The following is a 24,785-nucleotide window of genomic DNA, read 5'->3' as shown; positions in this document are numbered from 1 at the left end:
TTGGGAAACACTCTATTAATGAATCCATTGGAACTGTCCTTCTGGCCCAAAGTGAATTGAACCCTGCAGGCTCAGCTATGTGTGATGATGAAGAAGCCATGATGTGACTTGCCTTGGTGTTACATTCATTAAACAAGGAGACCATTGGACTGATGTGGCTGTAATGCCCTGAGAGCCTATGGAAGCAAACCAAATCCTGAGCCCGTACATGCCACAAGGTTATGAAGTCAACATGCTAAGGATGACCAATCACACCCAACTAGGTTTTAAACCATAGCCAGTCAATAACTGCCTTACTTTGCTTCCTCCATTTCTATAAAAGTTCCCTCCCCAAGCCTTTTGGTGGAGGACTCCTATCACTTGCAGTTTGGTGCTGCATGATTTGAATCAATGTTTGCTCAAATAAACTCTTAGAATGTTCAATATACCTCAGCTTATCTTTTAACAGAGGTCACCCTTACACAGAGGTTAAGCAACCTATCATACATGTATGTTGGCAAAGCCAGGATTAGGAAGCAGGTTTCCCAAATCTGGGTCTGGCTTACTTCCCACTCCACCATTCTCCTCAGTCTCAAAAACAGTAGATGGTCTTCCTTCTCACTTAGATTGCCTTCCAATTGTTATTCATCTTGAAAAAGTAAAATTATTCATAGAAACGCTCAACCCCTTCTGGTTGGGGTGAGCAACTTTGATTTCCTGAATGAAAACAGTGAACTTGCCTTTAACAAGAAGGTCGGGAACTATATTTAAAGTCACTGGAGTATTAATATTGTTGCAATTACAGTTAATCAATTTCACAGCCATCTCTGACAGCTGTGGTGCTTGAGGGGAACTTCTTGGAAGAGGTAAAGAAATGAAAAATGAATTGCTCTGTGTGTGCATTATTCATGTATTTATTTTCCAATTTTTTTCATGAGATCATCCTTAGCTACATTTTCGGTGAGGAAGGCACCATGCTTTAAAATTCTGTAGTCAATTTCCTGTTTTAAAACTTTTAATAAGAATCAGATATGCATAAGTGGCTTTTTTTTTCTTAATAATATCTCTAAGAATGAAACGAAAGAGGCGCTGTGCTCTCATAAATGCTACAGATCTCCTCCAGGAGGGATGTGGCTACATATGCCACACCATCTCTGTACTGATCAAATAGCACAATGGACAGTTCCTCATTTCTTTCAGAAATTGCTTAATTTATATTCGAATAAATTCTGCAATCTGGTCACGGTGTGCTACTTATAACCTCAGTATTTTATTATCAAGATTCATAAATTACACAGCATTTAGATAAAAAATGCATATCGCAGAGTTCTTCTGGCTTTTTATATGCCCCCAAGAGATTAATACTGAATGTATCAGATCTGAGAGAGTAGGGAGGATGAATGGCTACAGGAACGCATCAAGAGCTTGAAGGCTTAATGTAGATAATTCTTCCATTCTAATGCTTTGAACTTTGGTTAATGATTATTATAGATGAAAGAGAATGTGGCTTACCACAGTCCCCAAAGATTTACATACCAAATTCCAAAGCCAGCAGGTAGAAGTCTGAAATAGGACAAGTTTGTTCTTAATCTTCCTTTACTTGGCTCACATTTAGGGGGGACCATTACAATCCACTTTGGTTTTACACTGGATTCTATCCTCTGAAAACTTCCCAACCCTGGCTTTTTTCTGACCCATCACTATCCACCTCCTATCTTCCAAATCAAGATTCCTTTTCCTGGTTTCAGGGGTCTCAAGCACAGATTTCTTTTGCTAAGTTAAATAAAAGTATGACACAAAGCCATCTGTACCTACTCTATCTCATCTATTGATAATACTCATTGATTCTCAATAAATAGTTTTTTAAAAATGTCTACTATGTATTAGGCAATGATAACGAAGAGTAAACCATGCCGTCCCCTTACCATCAGACAAATAAACCCAAAACTTGCTCTTGTGGACCTTATTTTATGGTGGTTGTGGGGAAGACAGTAAGAAAGAACTAAATAAATATATACATGTAGTGATAACTGCTGGAGAGAAAAATAGAGATGGGCAAGGTGTGCCAAAGAGATCAAGGAACAGCCTGTCTTAGAGGAGGAACTTGAGCATTGATCTGAACAATGCAAGGAAATGAGGTACATGGAGATTTGTGGAAAGAGCATTCCAGAAAAGGAAAAAACACACACAATGCTCTCAGGAAAGCAAAGAGCGCTGGGTGCCTGCAGCACACTAATGTGGGATGGGGAAACTGAGCAGATGATGTTACGGGGGACAAGGGGTCGAATCATGTGACTGTGTAGGCCATTATAAAGACCTGGCTGGGCGTTTTGCACAGTGTACCATGATGTGATGTAAGGGTTTTGAATAGACTGTAGAGGGCCAGGCATTAGGCAGCTGAGTGGCTTGGACCACCATGGCAGCAACAGGGGTCGTAAGAATGTCTCGAGTCTATGCATGTTGAACACAGAGCCAACACCGCTTGCTGACAGCCTGGATTTGGGGAATTCCTATAAAGTATTCCTCACTTGTCTTATTTCTTCTCTTAGGTATGGGAAGTTCTATAAGCAAAACACTGCCCATTTCTTTATTTTTCTATATTAGCTATAGGGGATTGCGAGGAATCAGTTGTTTCTAGGCTCCATCTGGAACTCTACCAAAACAAGAAAGGACCAATCAATATTAGCAGTCACTCACAATGACTCGACAGGACAAGAATCTGATGGTGTCTTAGTCCATCTGAGCTGCTGTAACACACTGCCACAGATCAGGTGGCTTATAAACAACAGAAATTTGTTTCTCACATTTCTAGAGGCTGGGAAGCCCAAGGTAGAGGCACTGGCAGATTCAGTGTTTGGAGAGGTCTCACTTCTCGGTTCACAGATGGCTGTGTCTTCACACAGAGCTTCCTGGGGTCTCTTTCATAAGAGCACTAATTCCAATCATGAGGGCTTCACCCTCATGACCTAACCACCTCCCAAAGGCCCCATCTCCAAATGTCATCATTTGGAGGTTAGTTTTCATCACTTGGGGTTAGTTTTCGACACATGAGTTTTGGGGTGACACAAACGTGCCACCATATGAGGGCAGATGGTGAACTGTAAAGTTACAGACTGGCTGAGGTTCTTAAGAGAAGAGCTAATGCATAACCACAACTTCTGGCCTTTAGATGAAGAGGGGATGAAGCCTTTAGATAATCTTGTTTATAATGAGAAGGCAATGAAGAACAGTGAAGAAAATGGTCAATCATAGTAGGAAATGTGGTCACCAGGATTTGATGGCATCAATATCAATCAGTTAAAGAAGAGAAACAGGGAGAAAAGCTTCTCCCTTTGTCCTATAGGTAAACCAAACATCCCCTCGGGCATTTTGAAGCAAGCCATTCCTGCACCATCATTCACCATCTTATTACTAGGGAAGGTACTGGTACTTGAGGGAAAATTGAGATATAATACATGTCCAAAATGTCTGGATGCCGGTAGTTTCCAGTGTTACAGAAATACTGAGATTGGTGAAGATTATTTGCAAGGGTTCAAAGGTGTGCTATCACTGGCTTCATGGATCACTGCCCCTAAGTAATAGATTTGCAACTCAACAACTCTTGCCTGAGGTCACTCTTATCCAAATAGTGGAAATCATGCACATGGAAGATAAATGGTGGAGGAAATTCTAGGCTCAGAAAGAGATTTCCTTGGGTTCTCCCATATGGAGAAGGTAGGCTGGGAATGAGGCTGACCTCAGAATATGGAACTTTGTTATAAGATAGTGAGGAAATAGAACACATGGAAGATACTACTCTTGACTCCCTTCCCTAGTTATCTCCAAGTCTTGCTTTGTGCTTTTTCTTCCTTTATGTATGTGCAGATGTTCCTATAAAGCACGGCATATGTTTTATTTCTCTGAATTGCAAAGGAATACAGTCTGCCCTATTGCTTTTCATTATTGGATAAACCAAGGTGTCAACACCGGCCCTTAATAAGATGTTGTAAAGTCACCACCTGTGGAGAATTTGCATAAAAAGGAAAGATTATTCACTTTCTATCATGGAGCCAAATTTCTGTGCTAATGAATCTACTGGCTTCACATAAAATTTTAAAGGGCACGTAGCCCCACTCCTGATAAAATCCCACCAAATAAAGCTAAGAATCTCAAGATAGAAAACCAAAACAATTAAAATGTTCTATCATAAAAATAAACCTAATTCCTCCCTAGACAAGCATAGTATTTTCCCAATATGGAAATAACTAGCACCTGGGGGAAAAAGGAAGTTAACCATGCATTTTTACATATTTTCATGAAAAGAGAAAAGACATAGGCTGCCCATTAACAAGAGCCATGAAAAACATTGCCCTGTGGAGGGAAAGACATGTCTAATTTGTAAATCCAAGTATGCCTAGTATTTTCCTTCATTTTCTACTCCCCAAGGATGTATTTTAACACACAATTACTATTTTTAGTGAGGAAAGCTGACTACCACTATTCAAACTGCAAGTCTGAATTAAATTTAGTCATCACGCTTAAAAAAAATAAACTAATGAGTGGCACTTTCTCTTCCTTCACCATTCACCAGCTTTCCAGGTACTTCCCACCTTCTAACCCCACATTCCAAGCACCGAATGAGAATCTAAACCTGCATCAGGTGTTGGATAAGCTATATACCTGGAGACCTAACCATGACTCTCACGGGTCTTCAATGTTGGGAGTTGGGTTTACTATGCAAATTGAAAATTTAAAAAGAACATGGTAAATTCTACACGAGAGACTGGAAAAACAACAAAAACAAATAGTAGGAAGTCAGAAGAGTAATATTATACTAGTCAATTATTTTTAAACAACTAACGAACAGTAATTTAGAGATGTTTTGTCCTTGGAAAAAGTATTATTTGTACTTTTGTTAAATTATCTAGACAAGTTCTCAGATTCAATGAACTCAGATTACCTATTTGCGAACAGATTTCTAGAAAGCCACAACAATCAAGTTTTACCTTATGATAACACCTAAAATATGCAGCACGTTCGTCAGAAAATTTCTCCAGTCTTTTTGGACCTTTGCTTGAAGCTTTCTTGAATACTAGCCAGCATCGCTGATATATCTGGAAGGAAATACAAAGAGTTCAGCATCACTGACTCAGATATTACTGACATTTGCATTTAAATGTTTTCTTTTTGATGTTTTCACCTGTAAAGTATTCATACGCCATAAGCATGATGCTACTTCGGGAAAATAAAATTTTAAAACCCAAAATTGTTCCCACAACTGGCATATTATGTCATTCAATTACTAGACTCAAATGAAAATGAATATTTGAAGGCAAATTTCTTAACTTTTCAATAACAGTTATCAGTAGCAACATTTCAGAAAAATTTCCAAATATAAAAATCCCAAATCAGTACAAATAATGCAGGCATCTATGGCACATGTCCTCATTTCAAATGGAAATAAATATAGAAACTATGGGCCTGATATATGCTGAAGACTTCACTGACTGCCCAAGAAAGAGACAGCCCCTACGTGTCACCTGACATTCCTCATAATTGAGGGCCAAGGATTGGGCCAGACACTAGACCAGCTAATAGATGACCGATCAAGACCAATCAGATTCCCCCTCATAAAATCTAACCCAGAGACTCAAAGATTAGTTTCAGACTGAGCGCAGGCTGAGTTGAGAGGTCAACACCGGCAGGTTATAAACTAAGATTGGCGACCATGTTGAATCACATGTCTAATAATTAGGCAGTGGAACCTGGTACAGAGAACTAGATAATTTCTACTCCGTGCAGAAGAGACATTTTAGTTCTTTGTCATCTTTCTATTGCTCACTTCTCCTGGTTTTCATGGAAATCATCTCTGTCCCTAGGAATCCACCGCCGTCATCACCACTCTTAGTTGAGTAAGGCTGAGTGGAGTTCTGATCCGAGTAACCAAAGCTACCCTGATTGGAAGAACCAATACAAACTAGACACTAAAACATTAATCATGACAAAGAGAGGAAAGTGCAAAGAGCTAATGAGTAAATGGAAAACAATGTTCTCCAAAAGCAAAATGAGATGTTTTAACATAAAAATTAATAAGGATTTTTATTAATGATAATATTCACTGATAGCATAGTTCTGAGTGGCACTCATACTCTGTTGGTGACCTCTAATGGCTGTCTGACAACAAATATGAAGAACCTTCAAAGAATAAGAATCTATCCTAAAGACAAAGCCCAAATGCAGCCCAACATTGAAAGAGGAATTCTGAATTCAAGTGCAGACAGGTGGGTAACTATTCAATCACAATTACCTCCCTGATCCTTAAATCACCTTCTAAATACCATATTTATGTGGTTTTGTATAGTCAACCCATAAATAAATTTTATGCACTATAAAGTTTAAGAACCTCTGAGCTAGTAAGAAGAAACAAAAAAGTCCACATAAAACATGTGGCCATTCAAACCATACTCAATTTAAAATGCCTTCTACAACTTTATTAGTAACTGGCAAGTGGATGAGGAGAATTCAGATTTGCTACTACTTGTCTGAATAGATTCTGTTTTTCTCTTCTCACTCAGTAAACTAAACATTCATTAATCATTTTGTTTGAGGTGGTAAAAAAGAACATGAAATCCACTCCATGTTGAAGTTTTGCTCTGAATATAGAGGGTAAGATTTGTGCCCCATGTTGCTAAATGTATAAGATAATTCTAGGGTTATTATTTATAATGATGATAAATGGAAATTACTAAAGCCTCAACAATAAGGACAAAGTTAATGATAGTACTTCTATTACATAGAGTAAGTATGTTGTATGTAACATGATATATAATACAATATAGATGTATGCATCTTCAAGATTATGTAGGCAATCATTTTATTAAAAATGTAGTAATATGAATAGTATACAATATATATGTATTAAATTATGCTACACCAGTAATATATATGTTATCTATCTATAGGTATATTATTTGAAACAAATTTCAGAAGGAATTTCTAATGACATGAGAAAGTGGAGGTTTTTTTGCTTGTTTTTGTTTTGTTTCACAAAAATTAATACTGTAAATTAAATGAAAGAGAACTGCTATTTCTTAAATATCCAGAGGTATCAATAAAATACTACAATTAATATCAATTCTACTGGCTTTCATCTTGCATAATCATTAACTTATCAAGAAGTATAAAAGCATGGAGAGAGAAGCAGAAAAGCAATTCAACAGAGAAAGGATAGCCTTTCAAACAAATGGCACTAGAATAATTGCATATCTGTAGGAAAACAAACAAACAAACAAAAGCACAATAAACACCTTAACTGAAAAGGTTCATCTTAAACAAAATGGATTTAAATATAAAACAAAACTGTAAAACCTCAGGAAAAATAAAAGACCACATTGGGGATTATGGTGTGGACAAAGAATTCCTAGACTTCATACCAAAAGCACAACCCATAAAAGAAAAACTTGCCAAACTGTACCTCCTCAAAACTTAAAAATTTTGCTCTGTGAAAAACTCTAGTAAGAGGATAAAAAGACAAACTACAGACTGGGAAGAAATGTTTGCAAACCACAAATCTGACAAAGGATTAGTATCTGGATACATAAAGAACTCCTACATAAAGAACTCGACAGTAAAGAACCAAACAATCCAATTACAAAATGGAAGGAAAAAAATGAATACACATTTCACTGAAGAGGATGTACAGATGATGAAGAAGCACAGAAAAAATGGTCAACAATATTAGCCAACAGATAAATGTAATTTAAAATCACGAAATATCACTACACATCTATCATATTGGCTGAAATAAAAAATATAATACTACCACCAAATGCCTTTTTGAGAAGGATGCAGAGAAATTGGGTCTCATACTTTGCTGGTTGGACTGTAGAATGGTACAGGCATGCTGAAGCAGCTGTGCAGTTTCTTTAAAAACGCTGACCCCACAGTTGCTTTCTTAGGAAACTATCCCAGAGAAATGCAAACTCCCCCCACCCCATCTGAACATAAATCTTCACAGCAGCTTGATCAGTATCAGTGCAAAACTGGAAACAGCCATATATTCTTCAATGAGTTAAGTACATCCATATCATGGAATACTACTTGGCTATAAAAACTATTTAACTATCAAGACTGCAACAATTTGAATGAATCCTCAGATAATTATGCTGAGTAGAGTAGGGGGTGGGGGGAGCCAAACCTAAAAGGTTACATACTATATGACCCTATTTGTAGCATTCTTGAAATGACAAATTACACAAATGGAAAATAGAAAATAAATAGAAAATAGAACTGTGATTGTCAGGGGTTAGGGACTGCAAGTGGATATGTTGACAAAAGGGTAATATAAGGGACCCCTGAAGCAATGGAACTGTCCTGGATCTTGGCTGCATTAATGTCAATATCTTGGTTATGATGTTGTGTTATAGCTTTGAAGATGTTATCACCAGGGAAACTGGGTAAAGAGTACGGAATCCTTGTGTAATATTTCTTACAACTGAATGTAAATCTACAACTATCTCAAAATACTTAAAAATTTTAGCGGAAAAATGTATGGATATTTATGCAAACTCTTAAAACTACAGCCTAATCTAATAACAGTTATTTACATTCTTCACCAGTCCTTCTTCTATCGCTATCAGACCACAGTCTAATTAACCAGTGGCCTAAAGAACTTTAAGAAGCCAATTTGTAAGAGCCATTGATAACAGTTCAAACATAAAATCCTTTTCAGGATAGAGACCCCATCATGAAAATTAGCATTTCCAGTGCTATGGTTGACACATAGAAGTCTTACCAACATCTCACTCCTGTCTGAATAATGGATGAGACAACTGTGTCCCTTAGAATTTGACCACCACCAGAGGACTGTAAATACAGTGGGACTAACTGTCACTCTGTTCACATAAAGAGTACGCAAAATAGGCTGGCATTCGACTATTGGCAACCCCTTTCTTTTGTACATGCCCCTGAAAATGTTTTAAAAATTGAGCATGCTAAAGGTTTGCAAAAATAACCAGTGTAGCAAAACACTATTTTCACTTAGGAAGATCATTTACATTTCCTAATTACGCCTCAACTTTCAGACTCACTCTCGAATGATATCATTTCCAACTTCCTTTTATACTTGTTCATTTTCTTCACAATCCAACCAGTCTGTTCGTGGCTGATGTCTAAAGGTTGTTGAAAGCAAGCTAAAGACGCCTCAATTTCACCATGCTTAATAATTTCCACCTTTAATCCATCTGTAGTGAGTTTAGGGGTTTTTGTTTCTCACTTTTCTTTTTCTTCTCTTTTATTCAGTAATAAGGGCAAAAGTGCAATGTTACAAGTAACTGCAAAAATGCTATTATATAAATTCCTATGCAACTATTGGCTGGGGCATCACCATGGAATAGAGTACATCATGTCGGTTGACCAGGAGATAAGGAAAACCAAAATTTGGTTTATGAAAAGGCTCAGGATATTTGTAACATACAAACACGTGGTACAAAAATAATGCAAAAGTTGGGAGCAATCATGCAATCAAAGCCATTCCTTATTCTGTCCTACATCCCACATCAGTGATCCTCAGTGCTGGTCCAGCATCACTCAAGATAATTGTTAATTATGTAGATTCTTAGAGATTAGCCAAGGTCTACTGACTCAGAACCTCCTGGGGTGGGGCCAGACAAATTTGCTCTTTAACACGTTACCCAGGTATTTTATTTGTAACTTGCAAACCCGGGCCATAAATATTCATAAAGATGCAAATAACACAGTGCTTTCCACTTGGGACTGCCAACAAAGAGCTCTCCAACCAATGCTCCACGATGAGATGTGTGGTTTCCCACAAGTGGCACACAGAGGGCTTTGAAGTGGAGCAGTGTGAGACGCTGTCCTGAGTAGAAGAGAGACAATGAGGCAGAAATAAATCTGTTGAGCTCCAGTGAACTCTCAACTTCACCCCAGACATTCTCTGTCCCAAGAACCCTGGAAGAGCCACTTAGTACCTGAGGGTTAAAAACTCACTCTAAATAGCTCAGTACTGTTTAAAGGGAACGACACAGGACTCCCTGAACGTGGTAATATGTGACTGACTAGTTGGGAGTAACACAGACGTTGTCAAAAAGATGACAATTTGAGAACAATCCCACTTGAGGGTTTACAGTTTTTTTCCCTTTAAATTAATTCATTCAACCATCTCCTTCGTATTTTATATAACATATCTACTTACCATCTGTAGTACATTTTAGTTAACATTTTTCTTTCAATTGTTTTTTTTAAGATTTTATTTATTTATTCATGAGAGACACACACAGAGAGGCAGAGACATAGGTAGAGGGAGAAGCAGGCTCCCTGCAGGGAGCCTGAAGTGGGACTTGATCCCAGGACCCTGGGATCACGACCTGAGCCAAAGGCAGGCGCTCAACCACGGAGCCATCCAGGTGCCCTCAATTGATTTTTTTAACTAATTGTTTTTTAATTTAAAAGAGGAACCTTTTATCCCAAGGATAATAGCTAAGTGTACTTCTCACCAGACATAAAGACTAGATAATCTTAATGATATACTGTTAAGAGAATTTGATGACGGACTAAATTCCCTTCTGAAATATCTCACCTACTGCACGTCAAGGTTCTACAACCTCAGGACTAGTGACATTTAAGGCAAGGTAATTTTTCATAGTGTGAGGGGGTGGGGTATCCTGTATGTTCCAGGATGTTTAGTAGCATCTCTGGCCCTTGCCAACTGAATGCCAGTAGCACACTTCCCCCACTCGGTTGACAACCAAAATTATCTCCAGACATTGCCAAATGTCTCCTGGGGGACGTTTGTCAGAACCACTCCTAGAGATGACTGTACGCTGATCTAAGATTGCACATTTGAAAAATATGAGGCTTTGTGAATATCTTCAAAGTCCCGGATTTGGACAAGTTAATCCGCACGAGCCACTGCTGAAGCTAAAAAGATAAGCACAGCACACAGTTCTGACAGCCTGGGTGGATAGACACCAGATTTCGCAGTTACATGAAAATTTTCTCCAGTGTACATTTTCTCTTGCTAGTTATGGGTGGTGGCTTTATTACATCTAATTTTCAGCCTTAAGTTGTCACCAACCCATAGATGATTTGTACTGTTATTTTTCCATCGTCTTTCTTTACAATTGGATACCCTTAATAACGGCTTAGCTCTGGTTTCAAATCGCTGACGCTTTTACTAGCTTCTTCTCCTAACAAAGAACAGTCTGGTAAATTCACTGAGATTTCCAGTGCCAAAAAGTAGCTGAAACAAGTAAGAATTTGTTTTGGGTTCCTAATTTTATTGGCAGTCCATGACAACAGGCTGCACGACAGAGTCATAAATTCAACTTCTGGAGAATGCATGGGCCATTATAAAGATAACAGAAGGCAAAATTTGGCCACAGAATTTCTGTTAAATGGAAATAATATACTCTCTCCATGTATACTCCAGAAAAAGCAGAAAGCTCAGTAAGATGTGACCATTGAGGTCTCTATGGTCCATTGCCAGTGTCAACAAACTTTTTCCGTAAAGGGCCAGAGGGTAAATATTTTAGTCTTTGGTGATCACAGGTCGTTGCTGGAGCTACCGAACTCTGCAGTCATAGCACAAAAGTAGTCACAGAATATGTATAAGTGAGTGGTGTGGTTATCTTCCAATAAAACTTAATTTAAAAAAAATCAAGCAGCAGGCCAACTTCTGATCGATGCCAGTATTTCTCAACGGTTTAAGCTCATGTGACCTTTTGATGAACAAAGAAATAGGTTGACATGTCCCTCAAGAGAGAAAATGAGGAGGGAATATAGCTCAGGTGAGAATCTCTATATATTCCACAACTCTCCCACAAGCCCAGATTTTACATATATAAAATTATATTATATTAAAATTATATTAAAATGTTGACCTGGGGCACCTGGGTGGCTCAGTGGTTGAGCATCTGCCGGGTCATGATCCTGGGGTCCTGGAATCGAGTTCCACATCAGGCTCTCCCTGCAGGGAGCCTGCTTCTCCCTCTGTCTTTGTCTCTGCCTCTCTCTGTGTGTCTCTCATGAATAAATATATAAAATCTTTTTAAAAAAATGTTGACGTGTGGGATCCCTGGGTGGCGCAGCGGTTTAGCGCCTGCCTTTGGCCCAGGGCGCGATCCTGGAGACCCGGGATCGAATCCCACGTCGGGCTCCCGGTGCATGGAGCCTGCTTCTCCCTCTGCCTGTGTCTCTGCCTCTCTCTCTCTCTCTCGCTGTGTGCCTATCATAAATAAATAAAAAAATAAATAAAATTAAAAAAAAAAATGTTGACGTGATGCTTTTTCTACACCCTCCACCACACTTCTGTGTCCTGTCCACTGTCCAGCATTCTCTACCATGAATTCAGATGCTGTCCTAAAGAGAGACCTCGCATGCACGACACAGATAGCATCCCATCTCCAGCCTTAGGACGTAGTTAGCTTCTGATTATTACCTTTTTCTACGAAGTCAAGGTGCACTTGGGAAGAAAAGGGAGATTTTCCATATTACCGACACCCCCTTCTCTATAATCACGTCGGCTCTTCTCAAAGCATTCTCCCCAGCTGTCAAGATATACCCCCGAGCACACAATACTAAATTAGCCTCACTGCTCACATGCTAACCTACTCTCCAAAACAAATCAAAAGCTCTTCTCATCCAGGAGGCTAATATCAACACCTACCACCGGCTGAACCTTTCCTCTGTGCACTACAGAGTGCTGAGCCCTTTCTGTGCATTCTTTTCTTTCAATTAACCACCCTCCCTGCCACCACCACCCCCAGTCCTGTGAAGCACGTCCTGTCACTATGCCCATTTTATAAGGACATACAGCCTCAGCAAGGTTACTTGCTAAGATTACTCGAGGGCATGAAGGTAGCAGAAAAAAAGCCAGGATTTCACTTCGGTTTGCCCCACTCTGGAGAACAAGCTAACCATCACTCCAGGAGTTTCCCAGAAAAGTTGGACTCCTAGAGAGGCACAAACTTATGCCGAGGGTCGAGCCGTCTGTAAGAAGTTTATTTTCAAGCTTATCATAATCTAAAAAGAGACATTTCGTTGTAACCATATGCTCTTTCATCTGGACGAAGACTTTATAGCTTAGCTATTTCAGAGTGACATTTACATTTGTAATGTTAAATTCCCTGGCACCAAGTGTTCATCTCCAGTGATGGTTTTTAATGGAGTAGTTCTGCAGCCGGAGTCTTAACATCCTAGGCTAGGACTCGAAGGTATCCTAGCAGTTTGTCAGAAGTGTTTGCTTTTAAAAGAATTTCACAAAAAATTAAAATAAAATAAAATAAAATAAAATAAAATAATTTCACACTCTCTCTCCTTAAGAGACAAAGTATTCAGCACTTCTTGACCGAAGTCCAGAAACCCATACATGGAAAGTCTTTTCTTTTCTTTTCTTTTCTTTCCTTTCCTTTTCTTTTCTTTTCTTTTCTTTTCTTTTCTTTTCTTTTCTTTTCTTTTCTTTTCTTTTCTTTTTCTTTCTTTTCTTTTCTTTCTTTTCTTTTCTTTCTTTTCTTTTCTTTCTTTTCTTTTCTTTTCTTTCTTTTCTTTTCTTTTCTTTCTTTTCTTTTCTTTTTTTTGTGGAAGGTATTTCTAATTACAAGTATCTCACTTTTTCTTTGGCCTCTCTTGCCTTGCCAACCCTCAGGTTCTTGTTCTCAATTAGTTATGGCTGCAGTAGACCAACATCCTGACCAGTGGCTTCCTCCTAGCATGTGTAGTCGCCTACCTGGGGCTGACCTATCTACCTCTCCTGAAGCGCCCGGTCCTCCACTTTGGTGGTGGACACAAGGTATCCAGCTACCTCCTAGAGTCTCGGACTCCTTTAGTACTTTGAGATGGAGGAAATGCCACTATCTAGGGACAGCCCAGTGGCCACAGAGAATGGGGCCAAACGATGCAATCTGGAGGTGGAGAGGAAGAGTCTTTAACGAAGACAAAACAAGAGGTAGGAATGAGCCCAGCAGATAATTCCACCTCCATCCTGTCTACCAGGGTCTGCAAAATTCTCCTTCTGAGCTGTGAGAGCTTTTACTTGGATGATCTCGGAGACCAAGGTGGTTGTAACTTTCCAGGCCTACAAATAACTCTACCGTTATGGGATTTCAGCAGATGACACATGAAGAGTAGACAAGGAGTTATTTGGCATCTTTGAATCATAACTTGTAGGCTGCTACCAATACCACTAACTAAAATAATGAGCTGGTTCAGAATTATTTATTTTATGAAGGGAAGAAATTTTTAATGAGTAAACAACATGATCCCACACCTATCATTTACATATATATACCTTTACTTGTAAGGAAAGAAATGCTAATTTCGAGAAGATTGCACAGTGGGTAGCAAGGTACATTTTAAATTCAGTGCGAAGAAAAAGACCAGCAAGAACAGGATAATTAATCATAAAATAAAATTTGTACAAAGAGGATTAAAAATCCTTAAAAAGCATCCACAGGCAATAAATTAGCTATGTCAATCCTTCGCTAAACGGTGAGGGAAATTAGCACAACCTTTTTAAAAGCAGAATTATGCCTACCCTTTGACCTGGAAATATTACTTCGAAGAACTGCCCCCCCCAAGGGAATAATTAAGGAAATATGCAGACATATGGGAATAAGGTTCTTCCACATAAAAACTGAAAACACTCTAAACGTTCCAGGAGACTGGTTTAATTAATTATGGCATATCTGTAAACTGGAAATTGCTATCATTAAAAATGATACTGTAACATAATATTTACACCATAGAAATGCTATTAGTAAATTAAGTTTTAAAAAGTAGGCTATTCTTGCTTTTTAACAGGTTTCTACTCCAATATATATACCCCTTCAGTATATAGGGCCCTGTTGCTTATGCAAGAAGACTGTGGGCCATATTTGACCCTTCGCCACCAGCCCTCCCTCAGACACACACACTCACACATGAAACTATTGGGGAAAAAATCTGTGCTTTAATGGAAAACTGTGCATTCCATACCATAGCACACACACTTCTAGGATTATCTGTTTCAGATTCTGTGGGAGCCCTTCTACTCCTAAATTGCAGACAACTCCTAGAAATGCAACATAATTCTAGTCCATGGAGAGGCAAATTCTGTCCCTGTCCCATGCAGCAGAGGTCCAACCAACTTCCCTCCCCCACTGCCAGTGAGGCAAGTTTTGCCTCCTTTCCAACACTCATTTCACTTCGCCAGGTATATAAATGTGTGGGTTCTCTGGGCTACCCTACTCATAATATTCTGCTTTGTTCTCTCACTTAACTAATGAGTTAAAGCAGAATTTGCAACGTGTTCATTCTCCATCTGTGAAGAGTCATGATTTTACCTGCTTTGGAAAATCGTCTAACGCAATCCAGCAACCTCATGTCCCCGTGTACTTTCCTTCTAGCTAAGCCTGGAATGTTCTTAGTGCTTCTCTAGGGACTCCCACCCTAACCTAACTCACCGTCTCCGGAGTTTCAGAGATTCCCTGCTTCCATTCTGGCTGCATTCTGATTTCTTTTCCTACAGTGCATCTGGGGTGATCTTTAAAACCCTAATCTGACCACATCAATCTGCTGCTTAAAGCATTTCTGTGGCTGCCTGAATTGCCTCTGGGGTAAAAACCAAAGTCTTAAAACATTCCAGAACCTGCAAGAACTGGCCTCTCCCTACCATTTTAAACCTTATTTTGCAACTTTCTTCCTTTATACGTTTTTCACTTGTAAATACATGGATATGCATATTTTAGGAATGTTCAAACAAGTAATACATATGGTTAAAAGGTCTCATGGAGTCAATATCTGCCACAAACGGTTCTTGTCATCAAGGGAAACCCTTTGGTTGTCAGTACAAAGCTGACCAGGGTCGGGAGAGCCAATGCTCTGAGAGAAAGTTATGCACCTCCTTCCCTCTCTCTTCAGATCTACAGGGTGGGAGGAAGCTGAAGAGTGAGGAAGATGTAGAACAAAAGAATCACCTCAAGAAGCCATTAGCAGTTACAGTCATTTATTTGGCTTTTATTTTTAACTAGCCTTTTAGGGGAAAAAAAAACAAACTATCCTTTAAAAATATGCTGGAAAATCTTAGCTGCTGTATGGGCACAACTGGGAGCTGATATCAATCATTAATTCATCGGGCAGATATTTACTGGGCACCTATCCTGTGCCATGGCTGTAAACAAACCAGAAAGAAGTCTCTGCCTTCTCTGGGCTTACAGATCATCCATAAGACACTAAGATTTGTGCACCTGTGTACGTGTGTCTTACAGGACGTGGATAATTTATCATGTGGTCTTTAGTACCACAAAGGAAAATAAACCAAGTTAAAGTGGATAGAAACTGCTGGTGGTGAGTATCTTCAGTGGGGTAACCAGGGAAGTTCTCACAGAGAAACTGCCATCTGAGCAACCACCCAGAAGGGGATGGAATCCAAGAAGGAGTGAACAGAGTAGATACATGGGGGGAGGGAGAGGAGAGGCTCCAGACAAAAGGAACAACAAGTAGGTCTTGAGCAGAGACATGCCTGCATGCAGAAGGAAGCAGAAGGAGGCCAGGGGAAGTCCAGAGAATTCTGGGATGGTGGATGGAGGTGGTGAGTGCAGGTCACACTGCATAGGTCTCGTGGGTCTTCCTGTAAAGTCACTGGCTTTTTCGCTGCATGAGATGAAGAGTTTTGAATGGAAGTAATAAAACCCGATGTATGGTCAACAGACTGCCTGGGTCCAAAGGCAGAAGGAGGGAAAGCAGTCAGGAGCGGCTGCAGTGAGCCTTGAAGGCCAAGATCCAGGCTGGACCCAGGAAAGAAGTGAGGGGGGTGGGGGGGAGAAGTGGTCAGAATCTGCATCTGTTTAGAGCAGAACCAGCAAGATTCACTGATGGGACTGGATGGAGTGGGAGGAAGGAAAGAGCCGAGGATGATTCCCAGGATTTTTAGCCCATGCAAGTGGAAGTATGGAGTTCCCACACCTTGAGTGAGCCTGGGCGACCAGGGTTTGTAGAGTTGACGTGGAATTTGGTGACGGATACGGTGAGTCCGCCATGCCCGCTGAACAGCTAAGCTCCTATAAATATTAATTATCAAACATAACAAGTAGGCAGTTATGTATACATTGGATACGTGAGCCTGTATATACAAGATTTCATTCTATTTTAAAATGAATTAATAATACTCAGAATTGAATGGATTAGTGCATTTAAAGTGCTTCCATTGCTTAGGAAGCCTCCAGAGCAGTCAGTGGCTCCCTACCACCCTGCTAGGTGGTGGTGACCTGCGTACAAACAAGGACAACACACATTTTGGTTCCTCGTTCACTCATTAATTTTTCAAATATTTACTGAGCATCTACTATGTGCTGGGCCCTATTTCAACAGTGAAGAAATGGCAGTGCGTGGAGCAGAGTCCACAAAGCATACTTTCTAGTCCACAGAGACAGATGATGAAGTCTCCCAGCCCCTAGCACAATGCCTGGCACACAGCGATAATAATTACAGACTATGTTTGCGGAACAGTATCCTTTGGTTGTATGTATCCAACTAAATATTTGGCAGAGTTAAAAAAGAAATGATCTCATTGCGGCTTCCAAAGCGACTTCCAGAGCATTCTTTTAATGATCACCAAACCCACATCACCAAGACTAAATCCCACTTTCATAGCCTGGCCCTACGTCATCTGACCTCTGCCAACTTGCTGGACCTCATCTCCCACCACTTCCTGCTTCACTCATGACACACCGGCCTCCAGAATGTTATATGCCTTTCTAACAAAGGATGACTGAACTTGCCAGAACTTTCTTCCCCTGGCTGTTCAGATGGCCGCCTCCTTTCATCCTTCAGGTCTTCAGTGACATTTGTCTTGTCATTTGACTATTGTTGCACAAAACTCACCGCAGAGCTTAGGAGCTTAAAACAATAACCATGAATCACTCCTCACAAATATGATGGCTGATCTGATCTGGCTTCATTTGTTAATCATGGTAGGCTCATCCACACATGAGCAGTCAAGTCACAGATTTTCTTGAGTGTGCAAGGGGATGACTCAGCTCCGTCCCATGTGGTCTTGGATTCTCCAACAGGTTGGTTGGGGCTTATTCTCCTGGAGCAAGCAGTAGCCCAAGAGAGTAAGCGGAAAAAGGTAAATATTTTTTAATCTATCTCTTCATTCAGAGATAACAGTCATATGCAGTTGAAGCAAATACTACAGAGAAATCTTGTATATTTTTTATCAGTTTCCCCAAAAGGTAACAGCTTGAGAAACTTTGGTACAGTATCACAGCCAGGATGTTGGCATTTCCTTCAAGACAGGAATCCTCATGTTGCTCTTTTATGGCCATATCTACCTCCTTCCTACAAGACCCCCTCCTTAAACCCTAGCAACATCTAATCTGCTCTCCATTTCTATAACTGGCAAAATAAGAACATTATGTAAATTCAATCATTCAGCATGTAACCTTTTGAGTTTGTCTTCTTTCACTTTGCATATTCTCTGAAGACTCATCCACGTTGTAGTATCCCACAGTAGTGACCTACCACAGTTTGTTCAATCATTTACTCATTTGAGGAACAACTGGGTCATTTCAGGTTTCTGGCTCTTACCAAAAAAGCTGCCATAAACATTCACGTACAGACTTTTGAGTGAAGAGAAGTCGTCATTTCTCTGGGATAAACCATATCACCCTCTAGGTACTTTCACTTCTCTGGTTTATAATTATCTTTAAAAAAATTTGTCTACATTTCATTGAGAACTATACCAGAGCAAGGTTAGAATTTTTGCTTCAATCAAAAAATATAATTTAGAAAACTTAAGAGGGGAAGGAAAGCCCATTATGTTTACCCATATTTTTGCTTTCTGACTTCTTTTTTCCTTCCCAATGTTCCAACATTCATTCTTTTAACTGTTCCTTCTTTTTTTTTAAGATTTAATTTTTTTATTCATGAGAGACACAGGGAGAGAGGCGGAGACACAGGCAGAGGGAGAAGCAGGCTCCCTGCGGGGAGCCCGACGTGGGACTCAATCCCAGCACTCCGGGATCATGACCTAAGCCAAAGGCAGACGCTCAACCACTGAGCCACCCAGGTGCCCCTAACCCTTCCTTTCTGTTTTGAAATCCTCCTTTAATTATTTTAGAGTAGATCCGCTGGTGACAAATTCTCCTAGTCCTCTTTCATCTGTGAATGTCTTGTTGCCCCTTCATTCCTGAAGGATACTTCGTTGGTGTAAGAATCTGAGTTGATCATCGTTCTTTTCTTTGGCACTTGACAGGTGTACCTCCTTGTGCTACTTCCTGTCAGCCATTCTTTCTTTCAGCACTCTTTTAGTTCCACCTTCTTTCTGGGCTAGGATGACATGAACGTTAGATCTTTTGTTAGAGTCCCACACATCTCTGAAACTCTGTGAATTTTTTCTTCAGCCTATTTTCTCTCTGTTGTTGAGACTGAGGATTTCCTATTGTTCTACCTCTCCCCTATCCTCTTCATCCTGCTGTTGAGCCCATCCACTAAATATTTTAATTATTGTATTTTCTGTCCTAAAATTTCTACTGGGTTCTCCTTCCTCTCATTTCTTTTGGGGAAACTCTTTCTTTACCGAGACATTCTATTTTTTCATGTGTTTCAAGCATGTTGGTAATTACTCTTTGGAGAATTTTTATCATGGTTCCTTGCACACCTTTGCCACATAAATCTAGCATGTCTGTCATCTCAGTGTTGTCAACCATTGTTTGAGGTCTTGATCCTTGGTACACCAAGCACATTTTGGTATGGAAATGTCGATATTTGGGGTGTTATAGGTTTCCAGATCTTAATTAAACCTTCTATTTTAGCTGGCTTCCTCCAACCCCACTCCAACACAGGAAAGGGTGGGTGGCAGAGCGTGCTTCCCTATTACTGCTGCTAGAAATCCAGGTTTCCCACTCGGAATCATTGATACCTGAGGGGGTCCATCATTACACCTGAGTTGGGATGAGAATTCTGAGTCATCACGTGATCTTCATGCATACTGCACCGGAGGTGGCCTCATTACCTCTGGGTGATAGTGAGAGCCCCAACTCTCCCACAGGCCTCCTCTGACACCACCCCAGTAGGGAAAGAGATGGCACCTCACTGTAGAAGTCCAGGCTCCCCACACAGTCTCCACGGACACCATGATGGAGAAAACCAATTCCTGACCAGTGGGGAAGAAAGTCCTGGCTTCTGACTTGGTCTTCATAGCATCAATTCACAAAGCACCTTGTTACAGATGAAGGGGATCACAATACACCACCCTAAAATACAACACCTTGGAAAAGGATTATTTTGAGTTGAAGGCAGCCAAGAAACAGCAGACACAGGAAAGCTGTCTGTGCTGCCCCCCTTCTGCCTAAGAGCACTCCTTTAGGTGACACAAATTTCTTTTTCTTTTAGGTGTTTCTGCATCCTGTACCAGGAAGACCTGAGATGGCACTGAGGTGAGTCTGTATATTCAACCTTACTAACCCTAACATACTATACATTTCCTAGTCACCTTCCCACAATTTACCACCCCTGGCAAATCAAATCCCCTTTATCTTTAGTCTAGTCACTTCTCCACAATTTATCACCCTTGTTAAAATGGTATATAAAGAAGATTCCAAACCCAACCATTTCTTTGGATTTTTACTTCTTTTCTGTGAAGTCCCCATGCATGTAAAACTATTAATGATATTTGCATGTCTTTTCTCCTATCTCTGTCTTTTATCAGCTAAACTCCCAGTGCCCAGGTACAGCAGTTAAGAGAGTATAGGAGAAGTTTAAACTCTTCTACACATTTGCACAAGGGGCTAATCTAGGCTCCTTACTCTACCTTTGCTGGTACTGGCTGGGAAGTGGCGATAGTCTATTCTGTGGCATTTCACTAATGCAGAGTAGTTACTTTCTAAAAGGTTTCTGTATTGCTAGCCTGCCTCATTTTCTGGTCCTTTGGCCAGAAAAAAAAGTTTTTTTTATTGGTGCTTTTTTGTCTATATATATGGGCATTTCTGGCTTACTGGCTTCTTTAGCTCTCAGTCTGGCATATATAAGGCAAAAAGAAAGTCCAGGAAAGTCACCACTGGGTTGTTCCTCCATCCTAAGGTCCCTAGCTTGTCTACCTCCTTTCCACCTTCCAGGTTCTTAGGTCTCATTGACATGTAATGTTCAGGGGTCATAGGTATACTTAATAGAAGACTAGGAAAAGGTACCTGTCCCAGAGCAAAGATAAATCAATCTATCTATCTATCATCTATCTATCTATCTATCTATCTATCTATCTATCTAAATGCTTTTAATAAGCCTCTGCATCAAGTTTGCTAATATTTCATCTCACATGGTCAAAGAAGGCAGACAAGGACAATAAAGTTTCAAAGTAAAGGTCATGGAAGTAATCAAGACCACCAATGTACTCACAATTGACCACGATGTCACCTGCTCAGAACACCTTCCCACCTTCCAAATCTACAGTACTCCCCACCACTCCCACACACTAACTTCAAATCAATATCTGAAATTATCTCCCTCATCGAGTGGTCTGCATATTTATGTTTTGCCTTCCTCCCTGGAATGTAAAAAAAATATTTTATCTTAATTACCTTGAATCCTCAAGGCCTAGGAGAGCATGAGGTTTTCATTTATTTTGAATGACTGAGTGAATAAATAAATGAGCAAATAAATGAATGAGGAAAAGTCACTCAGAACTCAAGAGATTTCCAGAATTTCATAAGGAATCTGACATTTCCAGATCAGCCTTAACATCTTTATGCAAGAGACAAAAAAAAAAAAAAAAAGCCCAAGTCATTTAGCATGCAAACATTAAAATGATATTGAGAGGCAGTCTTTTCAAAGAAACAATTATGTAATCACATTTTTCCTTAAAAAGTGCATTCCACAAAATGTTACTTTCTATGCCATGGAGAAAGACTCCAGTGGCTATTTGTCATGTCAGTGTTTTCAAACATCAAGGGTTTTGTCCTAAAACCACAGAGCCTCAAAATGACTATATTTCTCGATAGACCAAAACAAATATATTCCTATAATTAGAAACAGGCTCTCACCAAACTGGAAAGAGACCTTGACACTATGGCAAAAATTTTTTTTAAAATTTAGGGTTTTTCATTAAAAAATGTCCATTCTGGAGCTAAGTTACTGTAATCATTTCAGAAGTTAGCATTTCAATGAGGCTTGCTCCTCCACATTTTTAGGGCAACACTGAGTAAAAGTTATTCTGTGAGAGAGCTCAGTACAGAAAATTAGAATGTCACTCTCCAAGAAAGGAAGAGTAATGAATTCCACAGTTGAGAAGGCACTCTTAAAAAAAAAATAACCACCAAAAAACCCCACAAGGAACAGACCATTGCCGGAAAAGGGCAGAGGGGTGAAGCATAACATTCGTGTTATAAAAAATTCTGAGCCAAGAATTCAAGAGAAGAAAACCCCAAGTGGCCACTGAGAAATCCCTCATAGATTTTCACGGGCGATTGACAACAAAGAAATATATTTGCAAAAATTCTTGATGGGAGGAGATGTGAAATTGACAGCAGTTGTAAGGTTGGTTGGTTGGTTTGGGCTTTTTTAAATTTTATTTTGGTTTTGTTTTGTTTAGGGATGAGTGCGGTATTAAACACTTTCTATGACCATCATCTTCCTCATCATCATCATCGTCAACCTTCTGAGCCCTGGCTAACATGGCAGACAACCATTATTCCTGTGTCACCTATGCTGTATGAGCTAGGATTTAGTCAGGTCCCCTTTCCATGGGTGAAACACTATGGTCCAGAGACTGAAGCGATGTGCCTATGGCCACACTAAGCTATTAGCCAATGTAATATGGAGCCAACACTTGAAATCAGGTCTGTCCACCTCCCAGACCATGATCTATACCCTAAGCTCAAATCCCCAACATTGGAACAAAAACAACACTTGAGAACCATCTAAGTTTTATAGCTGGTAGTCCTACCATACTGGTCATTTTCTTTCAGAATCCATTCTTTAGGGATTGAAGTTAATCTTGACACTTAACTAAGTCGTTATCAGAGCAGTAAAAAAATAAGACGAATATCAGAAGAGAAGTTATAATACAGGTGCTATCCACAGACGCTGCTGCTAGAAAACAGCATCAGGGGCAGAAGGAGACTTACTTTTTCTAAAATTATAAAATTCAATCAAAAATATAATTTTCATCTTTCAGTTTTGACATTTCTTTAGAAAAAATAACCGTTTATCTTGTGGAATAAATGTAATAAATGAACGATGACCAAAAGATATAAAATACAGGTTGTTGTATCACAAATTTAATATTCAGAGAGATACAATGGAAGCTCTAAAAATAGGAAGCCTAGCACAAATCGAGATTAATAGAAATGACATCAGTCCAACTTTGGGCAAAAAAGTCTACCTCTTTCCAGCTTAAGGGTTTCCATCTGATAAATGGTGACACTACTACTTACCGCACAGATTTGTGTTTGTTTTGTTTTGTTTTGTTTTTTTATTTATGATAGTCACACACAGAGAGAGAGAGAGAGAGAGAGGCAGAGACATAGGCAGAGGGAGAAGCAGGCTCCATGCACCGGGAGCCCGACGTGGGATTCGATTCCGGGTCTCCAGGATCGCGTCCTGGGCCAAAGGCAGGCGCCAAACCACTGCGCCACCCAGGGATCCCTACTGCACAGATTTGGGAGTAAGGCCGCCCATACTTGTGTTTAATAAACGTTATTATTATTTTGTTCTTTATATACTGATTTCCTAATTGTGTTTTATTATTTTATCATTACCATTCATCTTCATTTAATTATAATAGATGAAGAAAGGTATCCAAATCCCTGATTATTAAAATTCTGTGAAATAGATTTTTACTATATATATCACCTGGATTATAAAAAATATCTAGGGGCACCTGAGAGGCTCAGTTGGTTAAGCATCTGCCTTTGGCTCAGGTCATGATCTCAGGGTCCTGAGATGGGCTCCCTGCTCAGTCGGGAGTCTGCTTCTCCCTCTCCTGCTGCCTGCCCGCCCGCCCCCCCACCCCCCGCTCATTCTCTCTCTCACATAAATAAGTAAACATTTTTACATTTTTATATTTGTTTAGATCAGTGGTTTTCAACCGGGGACAAGTTTGCTCTCTGGGGGACACCTGACATTGTCTGGAGACATTATTTACTAGTCACACTTGGGGAGATGTTACTGGCACCTTGTGGGTAGAGGCCAGGGGTGTTGCCAAACATCTGCGAGAGCACAGGATAGGCCTCTACGACAAAGAATTATCTGGCCAAAATGCCAACAGTGTCCAAATTGAGAAAAAGATGACGTTAGATGAAGGAAAGTATTCTCAAAAATAAAGCCTCGACCCTAGATTTAAGAGTATGAATTGATCAAAGTCAGGTCTGTTAGATAAGGCAACATACAGATCCAAAGTATCTTAAATAGAGTAAAACCAAGTATTTGTCACGTTGGAAACCAAGCGTCAAGATGACCAAACATTCCTGTTAATATGACACAATGCTTTAGGGTCACGTAGACATAGATCCCAACAAGCTGAGACATGTCTGTGGTCCCAGGACAAGATATTCAAAACTTCAAAGAATTTTCCAAACTAGGTGGCAGCAATTAGTTCTGGACCAGGAAGTCTGGACAAAAAGCCTGAGGAAATGCCACCCAGACTGCAGTTCTCCAAGCCTGCTGGCATCTTGCCCAAGCATGAGCCTGGCTAGAAAAGTCCCTGCAACCAAGATACGGAAAACAAGAGAAAAAGTAGCATGGTAAGGATTAATCAAAGAAAAGAAATACAACACCAGCTGTGAACAGCAAACATCCCTGCATAGAAATCCTTGGGGTGCAGGTGATGTTGAAGT

General features: G+C 39.9%; 1 protein-coding gene across 2 annotated transcripts in view; it reads right to left on the bottom strand.

Annotated features, from left to right (window-relative positions):
* Positions 1-24,785, bottom strand: part of DOK5 (docking protein 5) — a 152,627-nt gene that overhangs the window by 77,135 nt on the left and 50,707 nt on the right. For both annotated transcript variants that reach the window (XM_072801474.1, XM_072801473.1), the window contains exon 2: positions 4,965-5,072. In XM_072801474.1, the coding sequence (XP_072657575.1) occupies positions 4,965-5,072 (108 nt within the window). The remainder of the gene's footprint in view (positions 1-4,964; positions 5,073-24,785) is intronic.

This window comes from Canis lupus, chromosome 26 (genome assembly GCF_048164855.1).
Source record: "Canis lupus baileyi chromosome 26, mCanLup2.hap1, whole genome shotgun sequence".
Classification (NCBI taxonomy): domain Eukaryota; kingdom Metazoa; phylum Chordata; class Mammalia; order Carnivora; family Canidae; genus Canis; species Canis lupus.
This window is presented reverse-complemented; position numbering and strand designations above follow the sequence as displayed.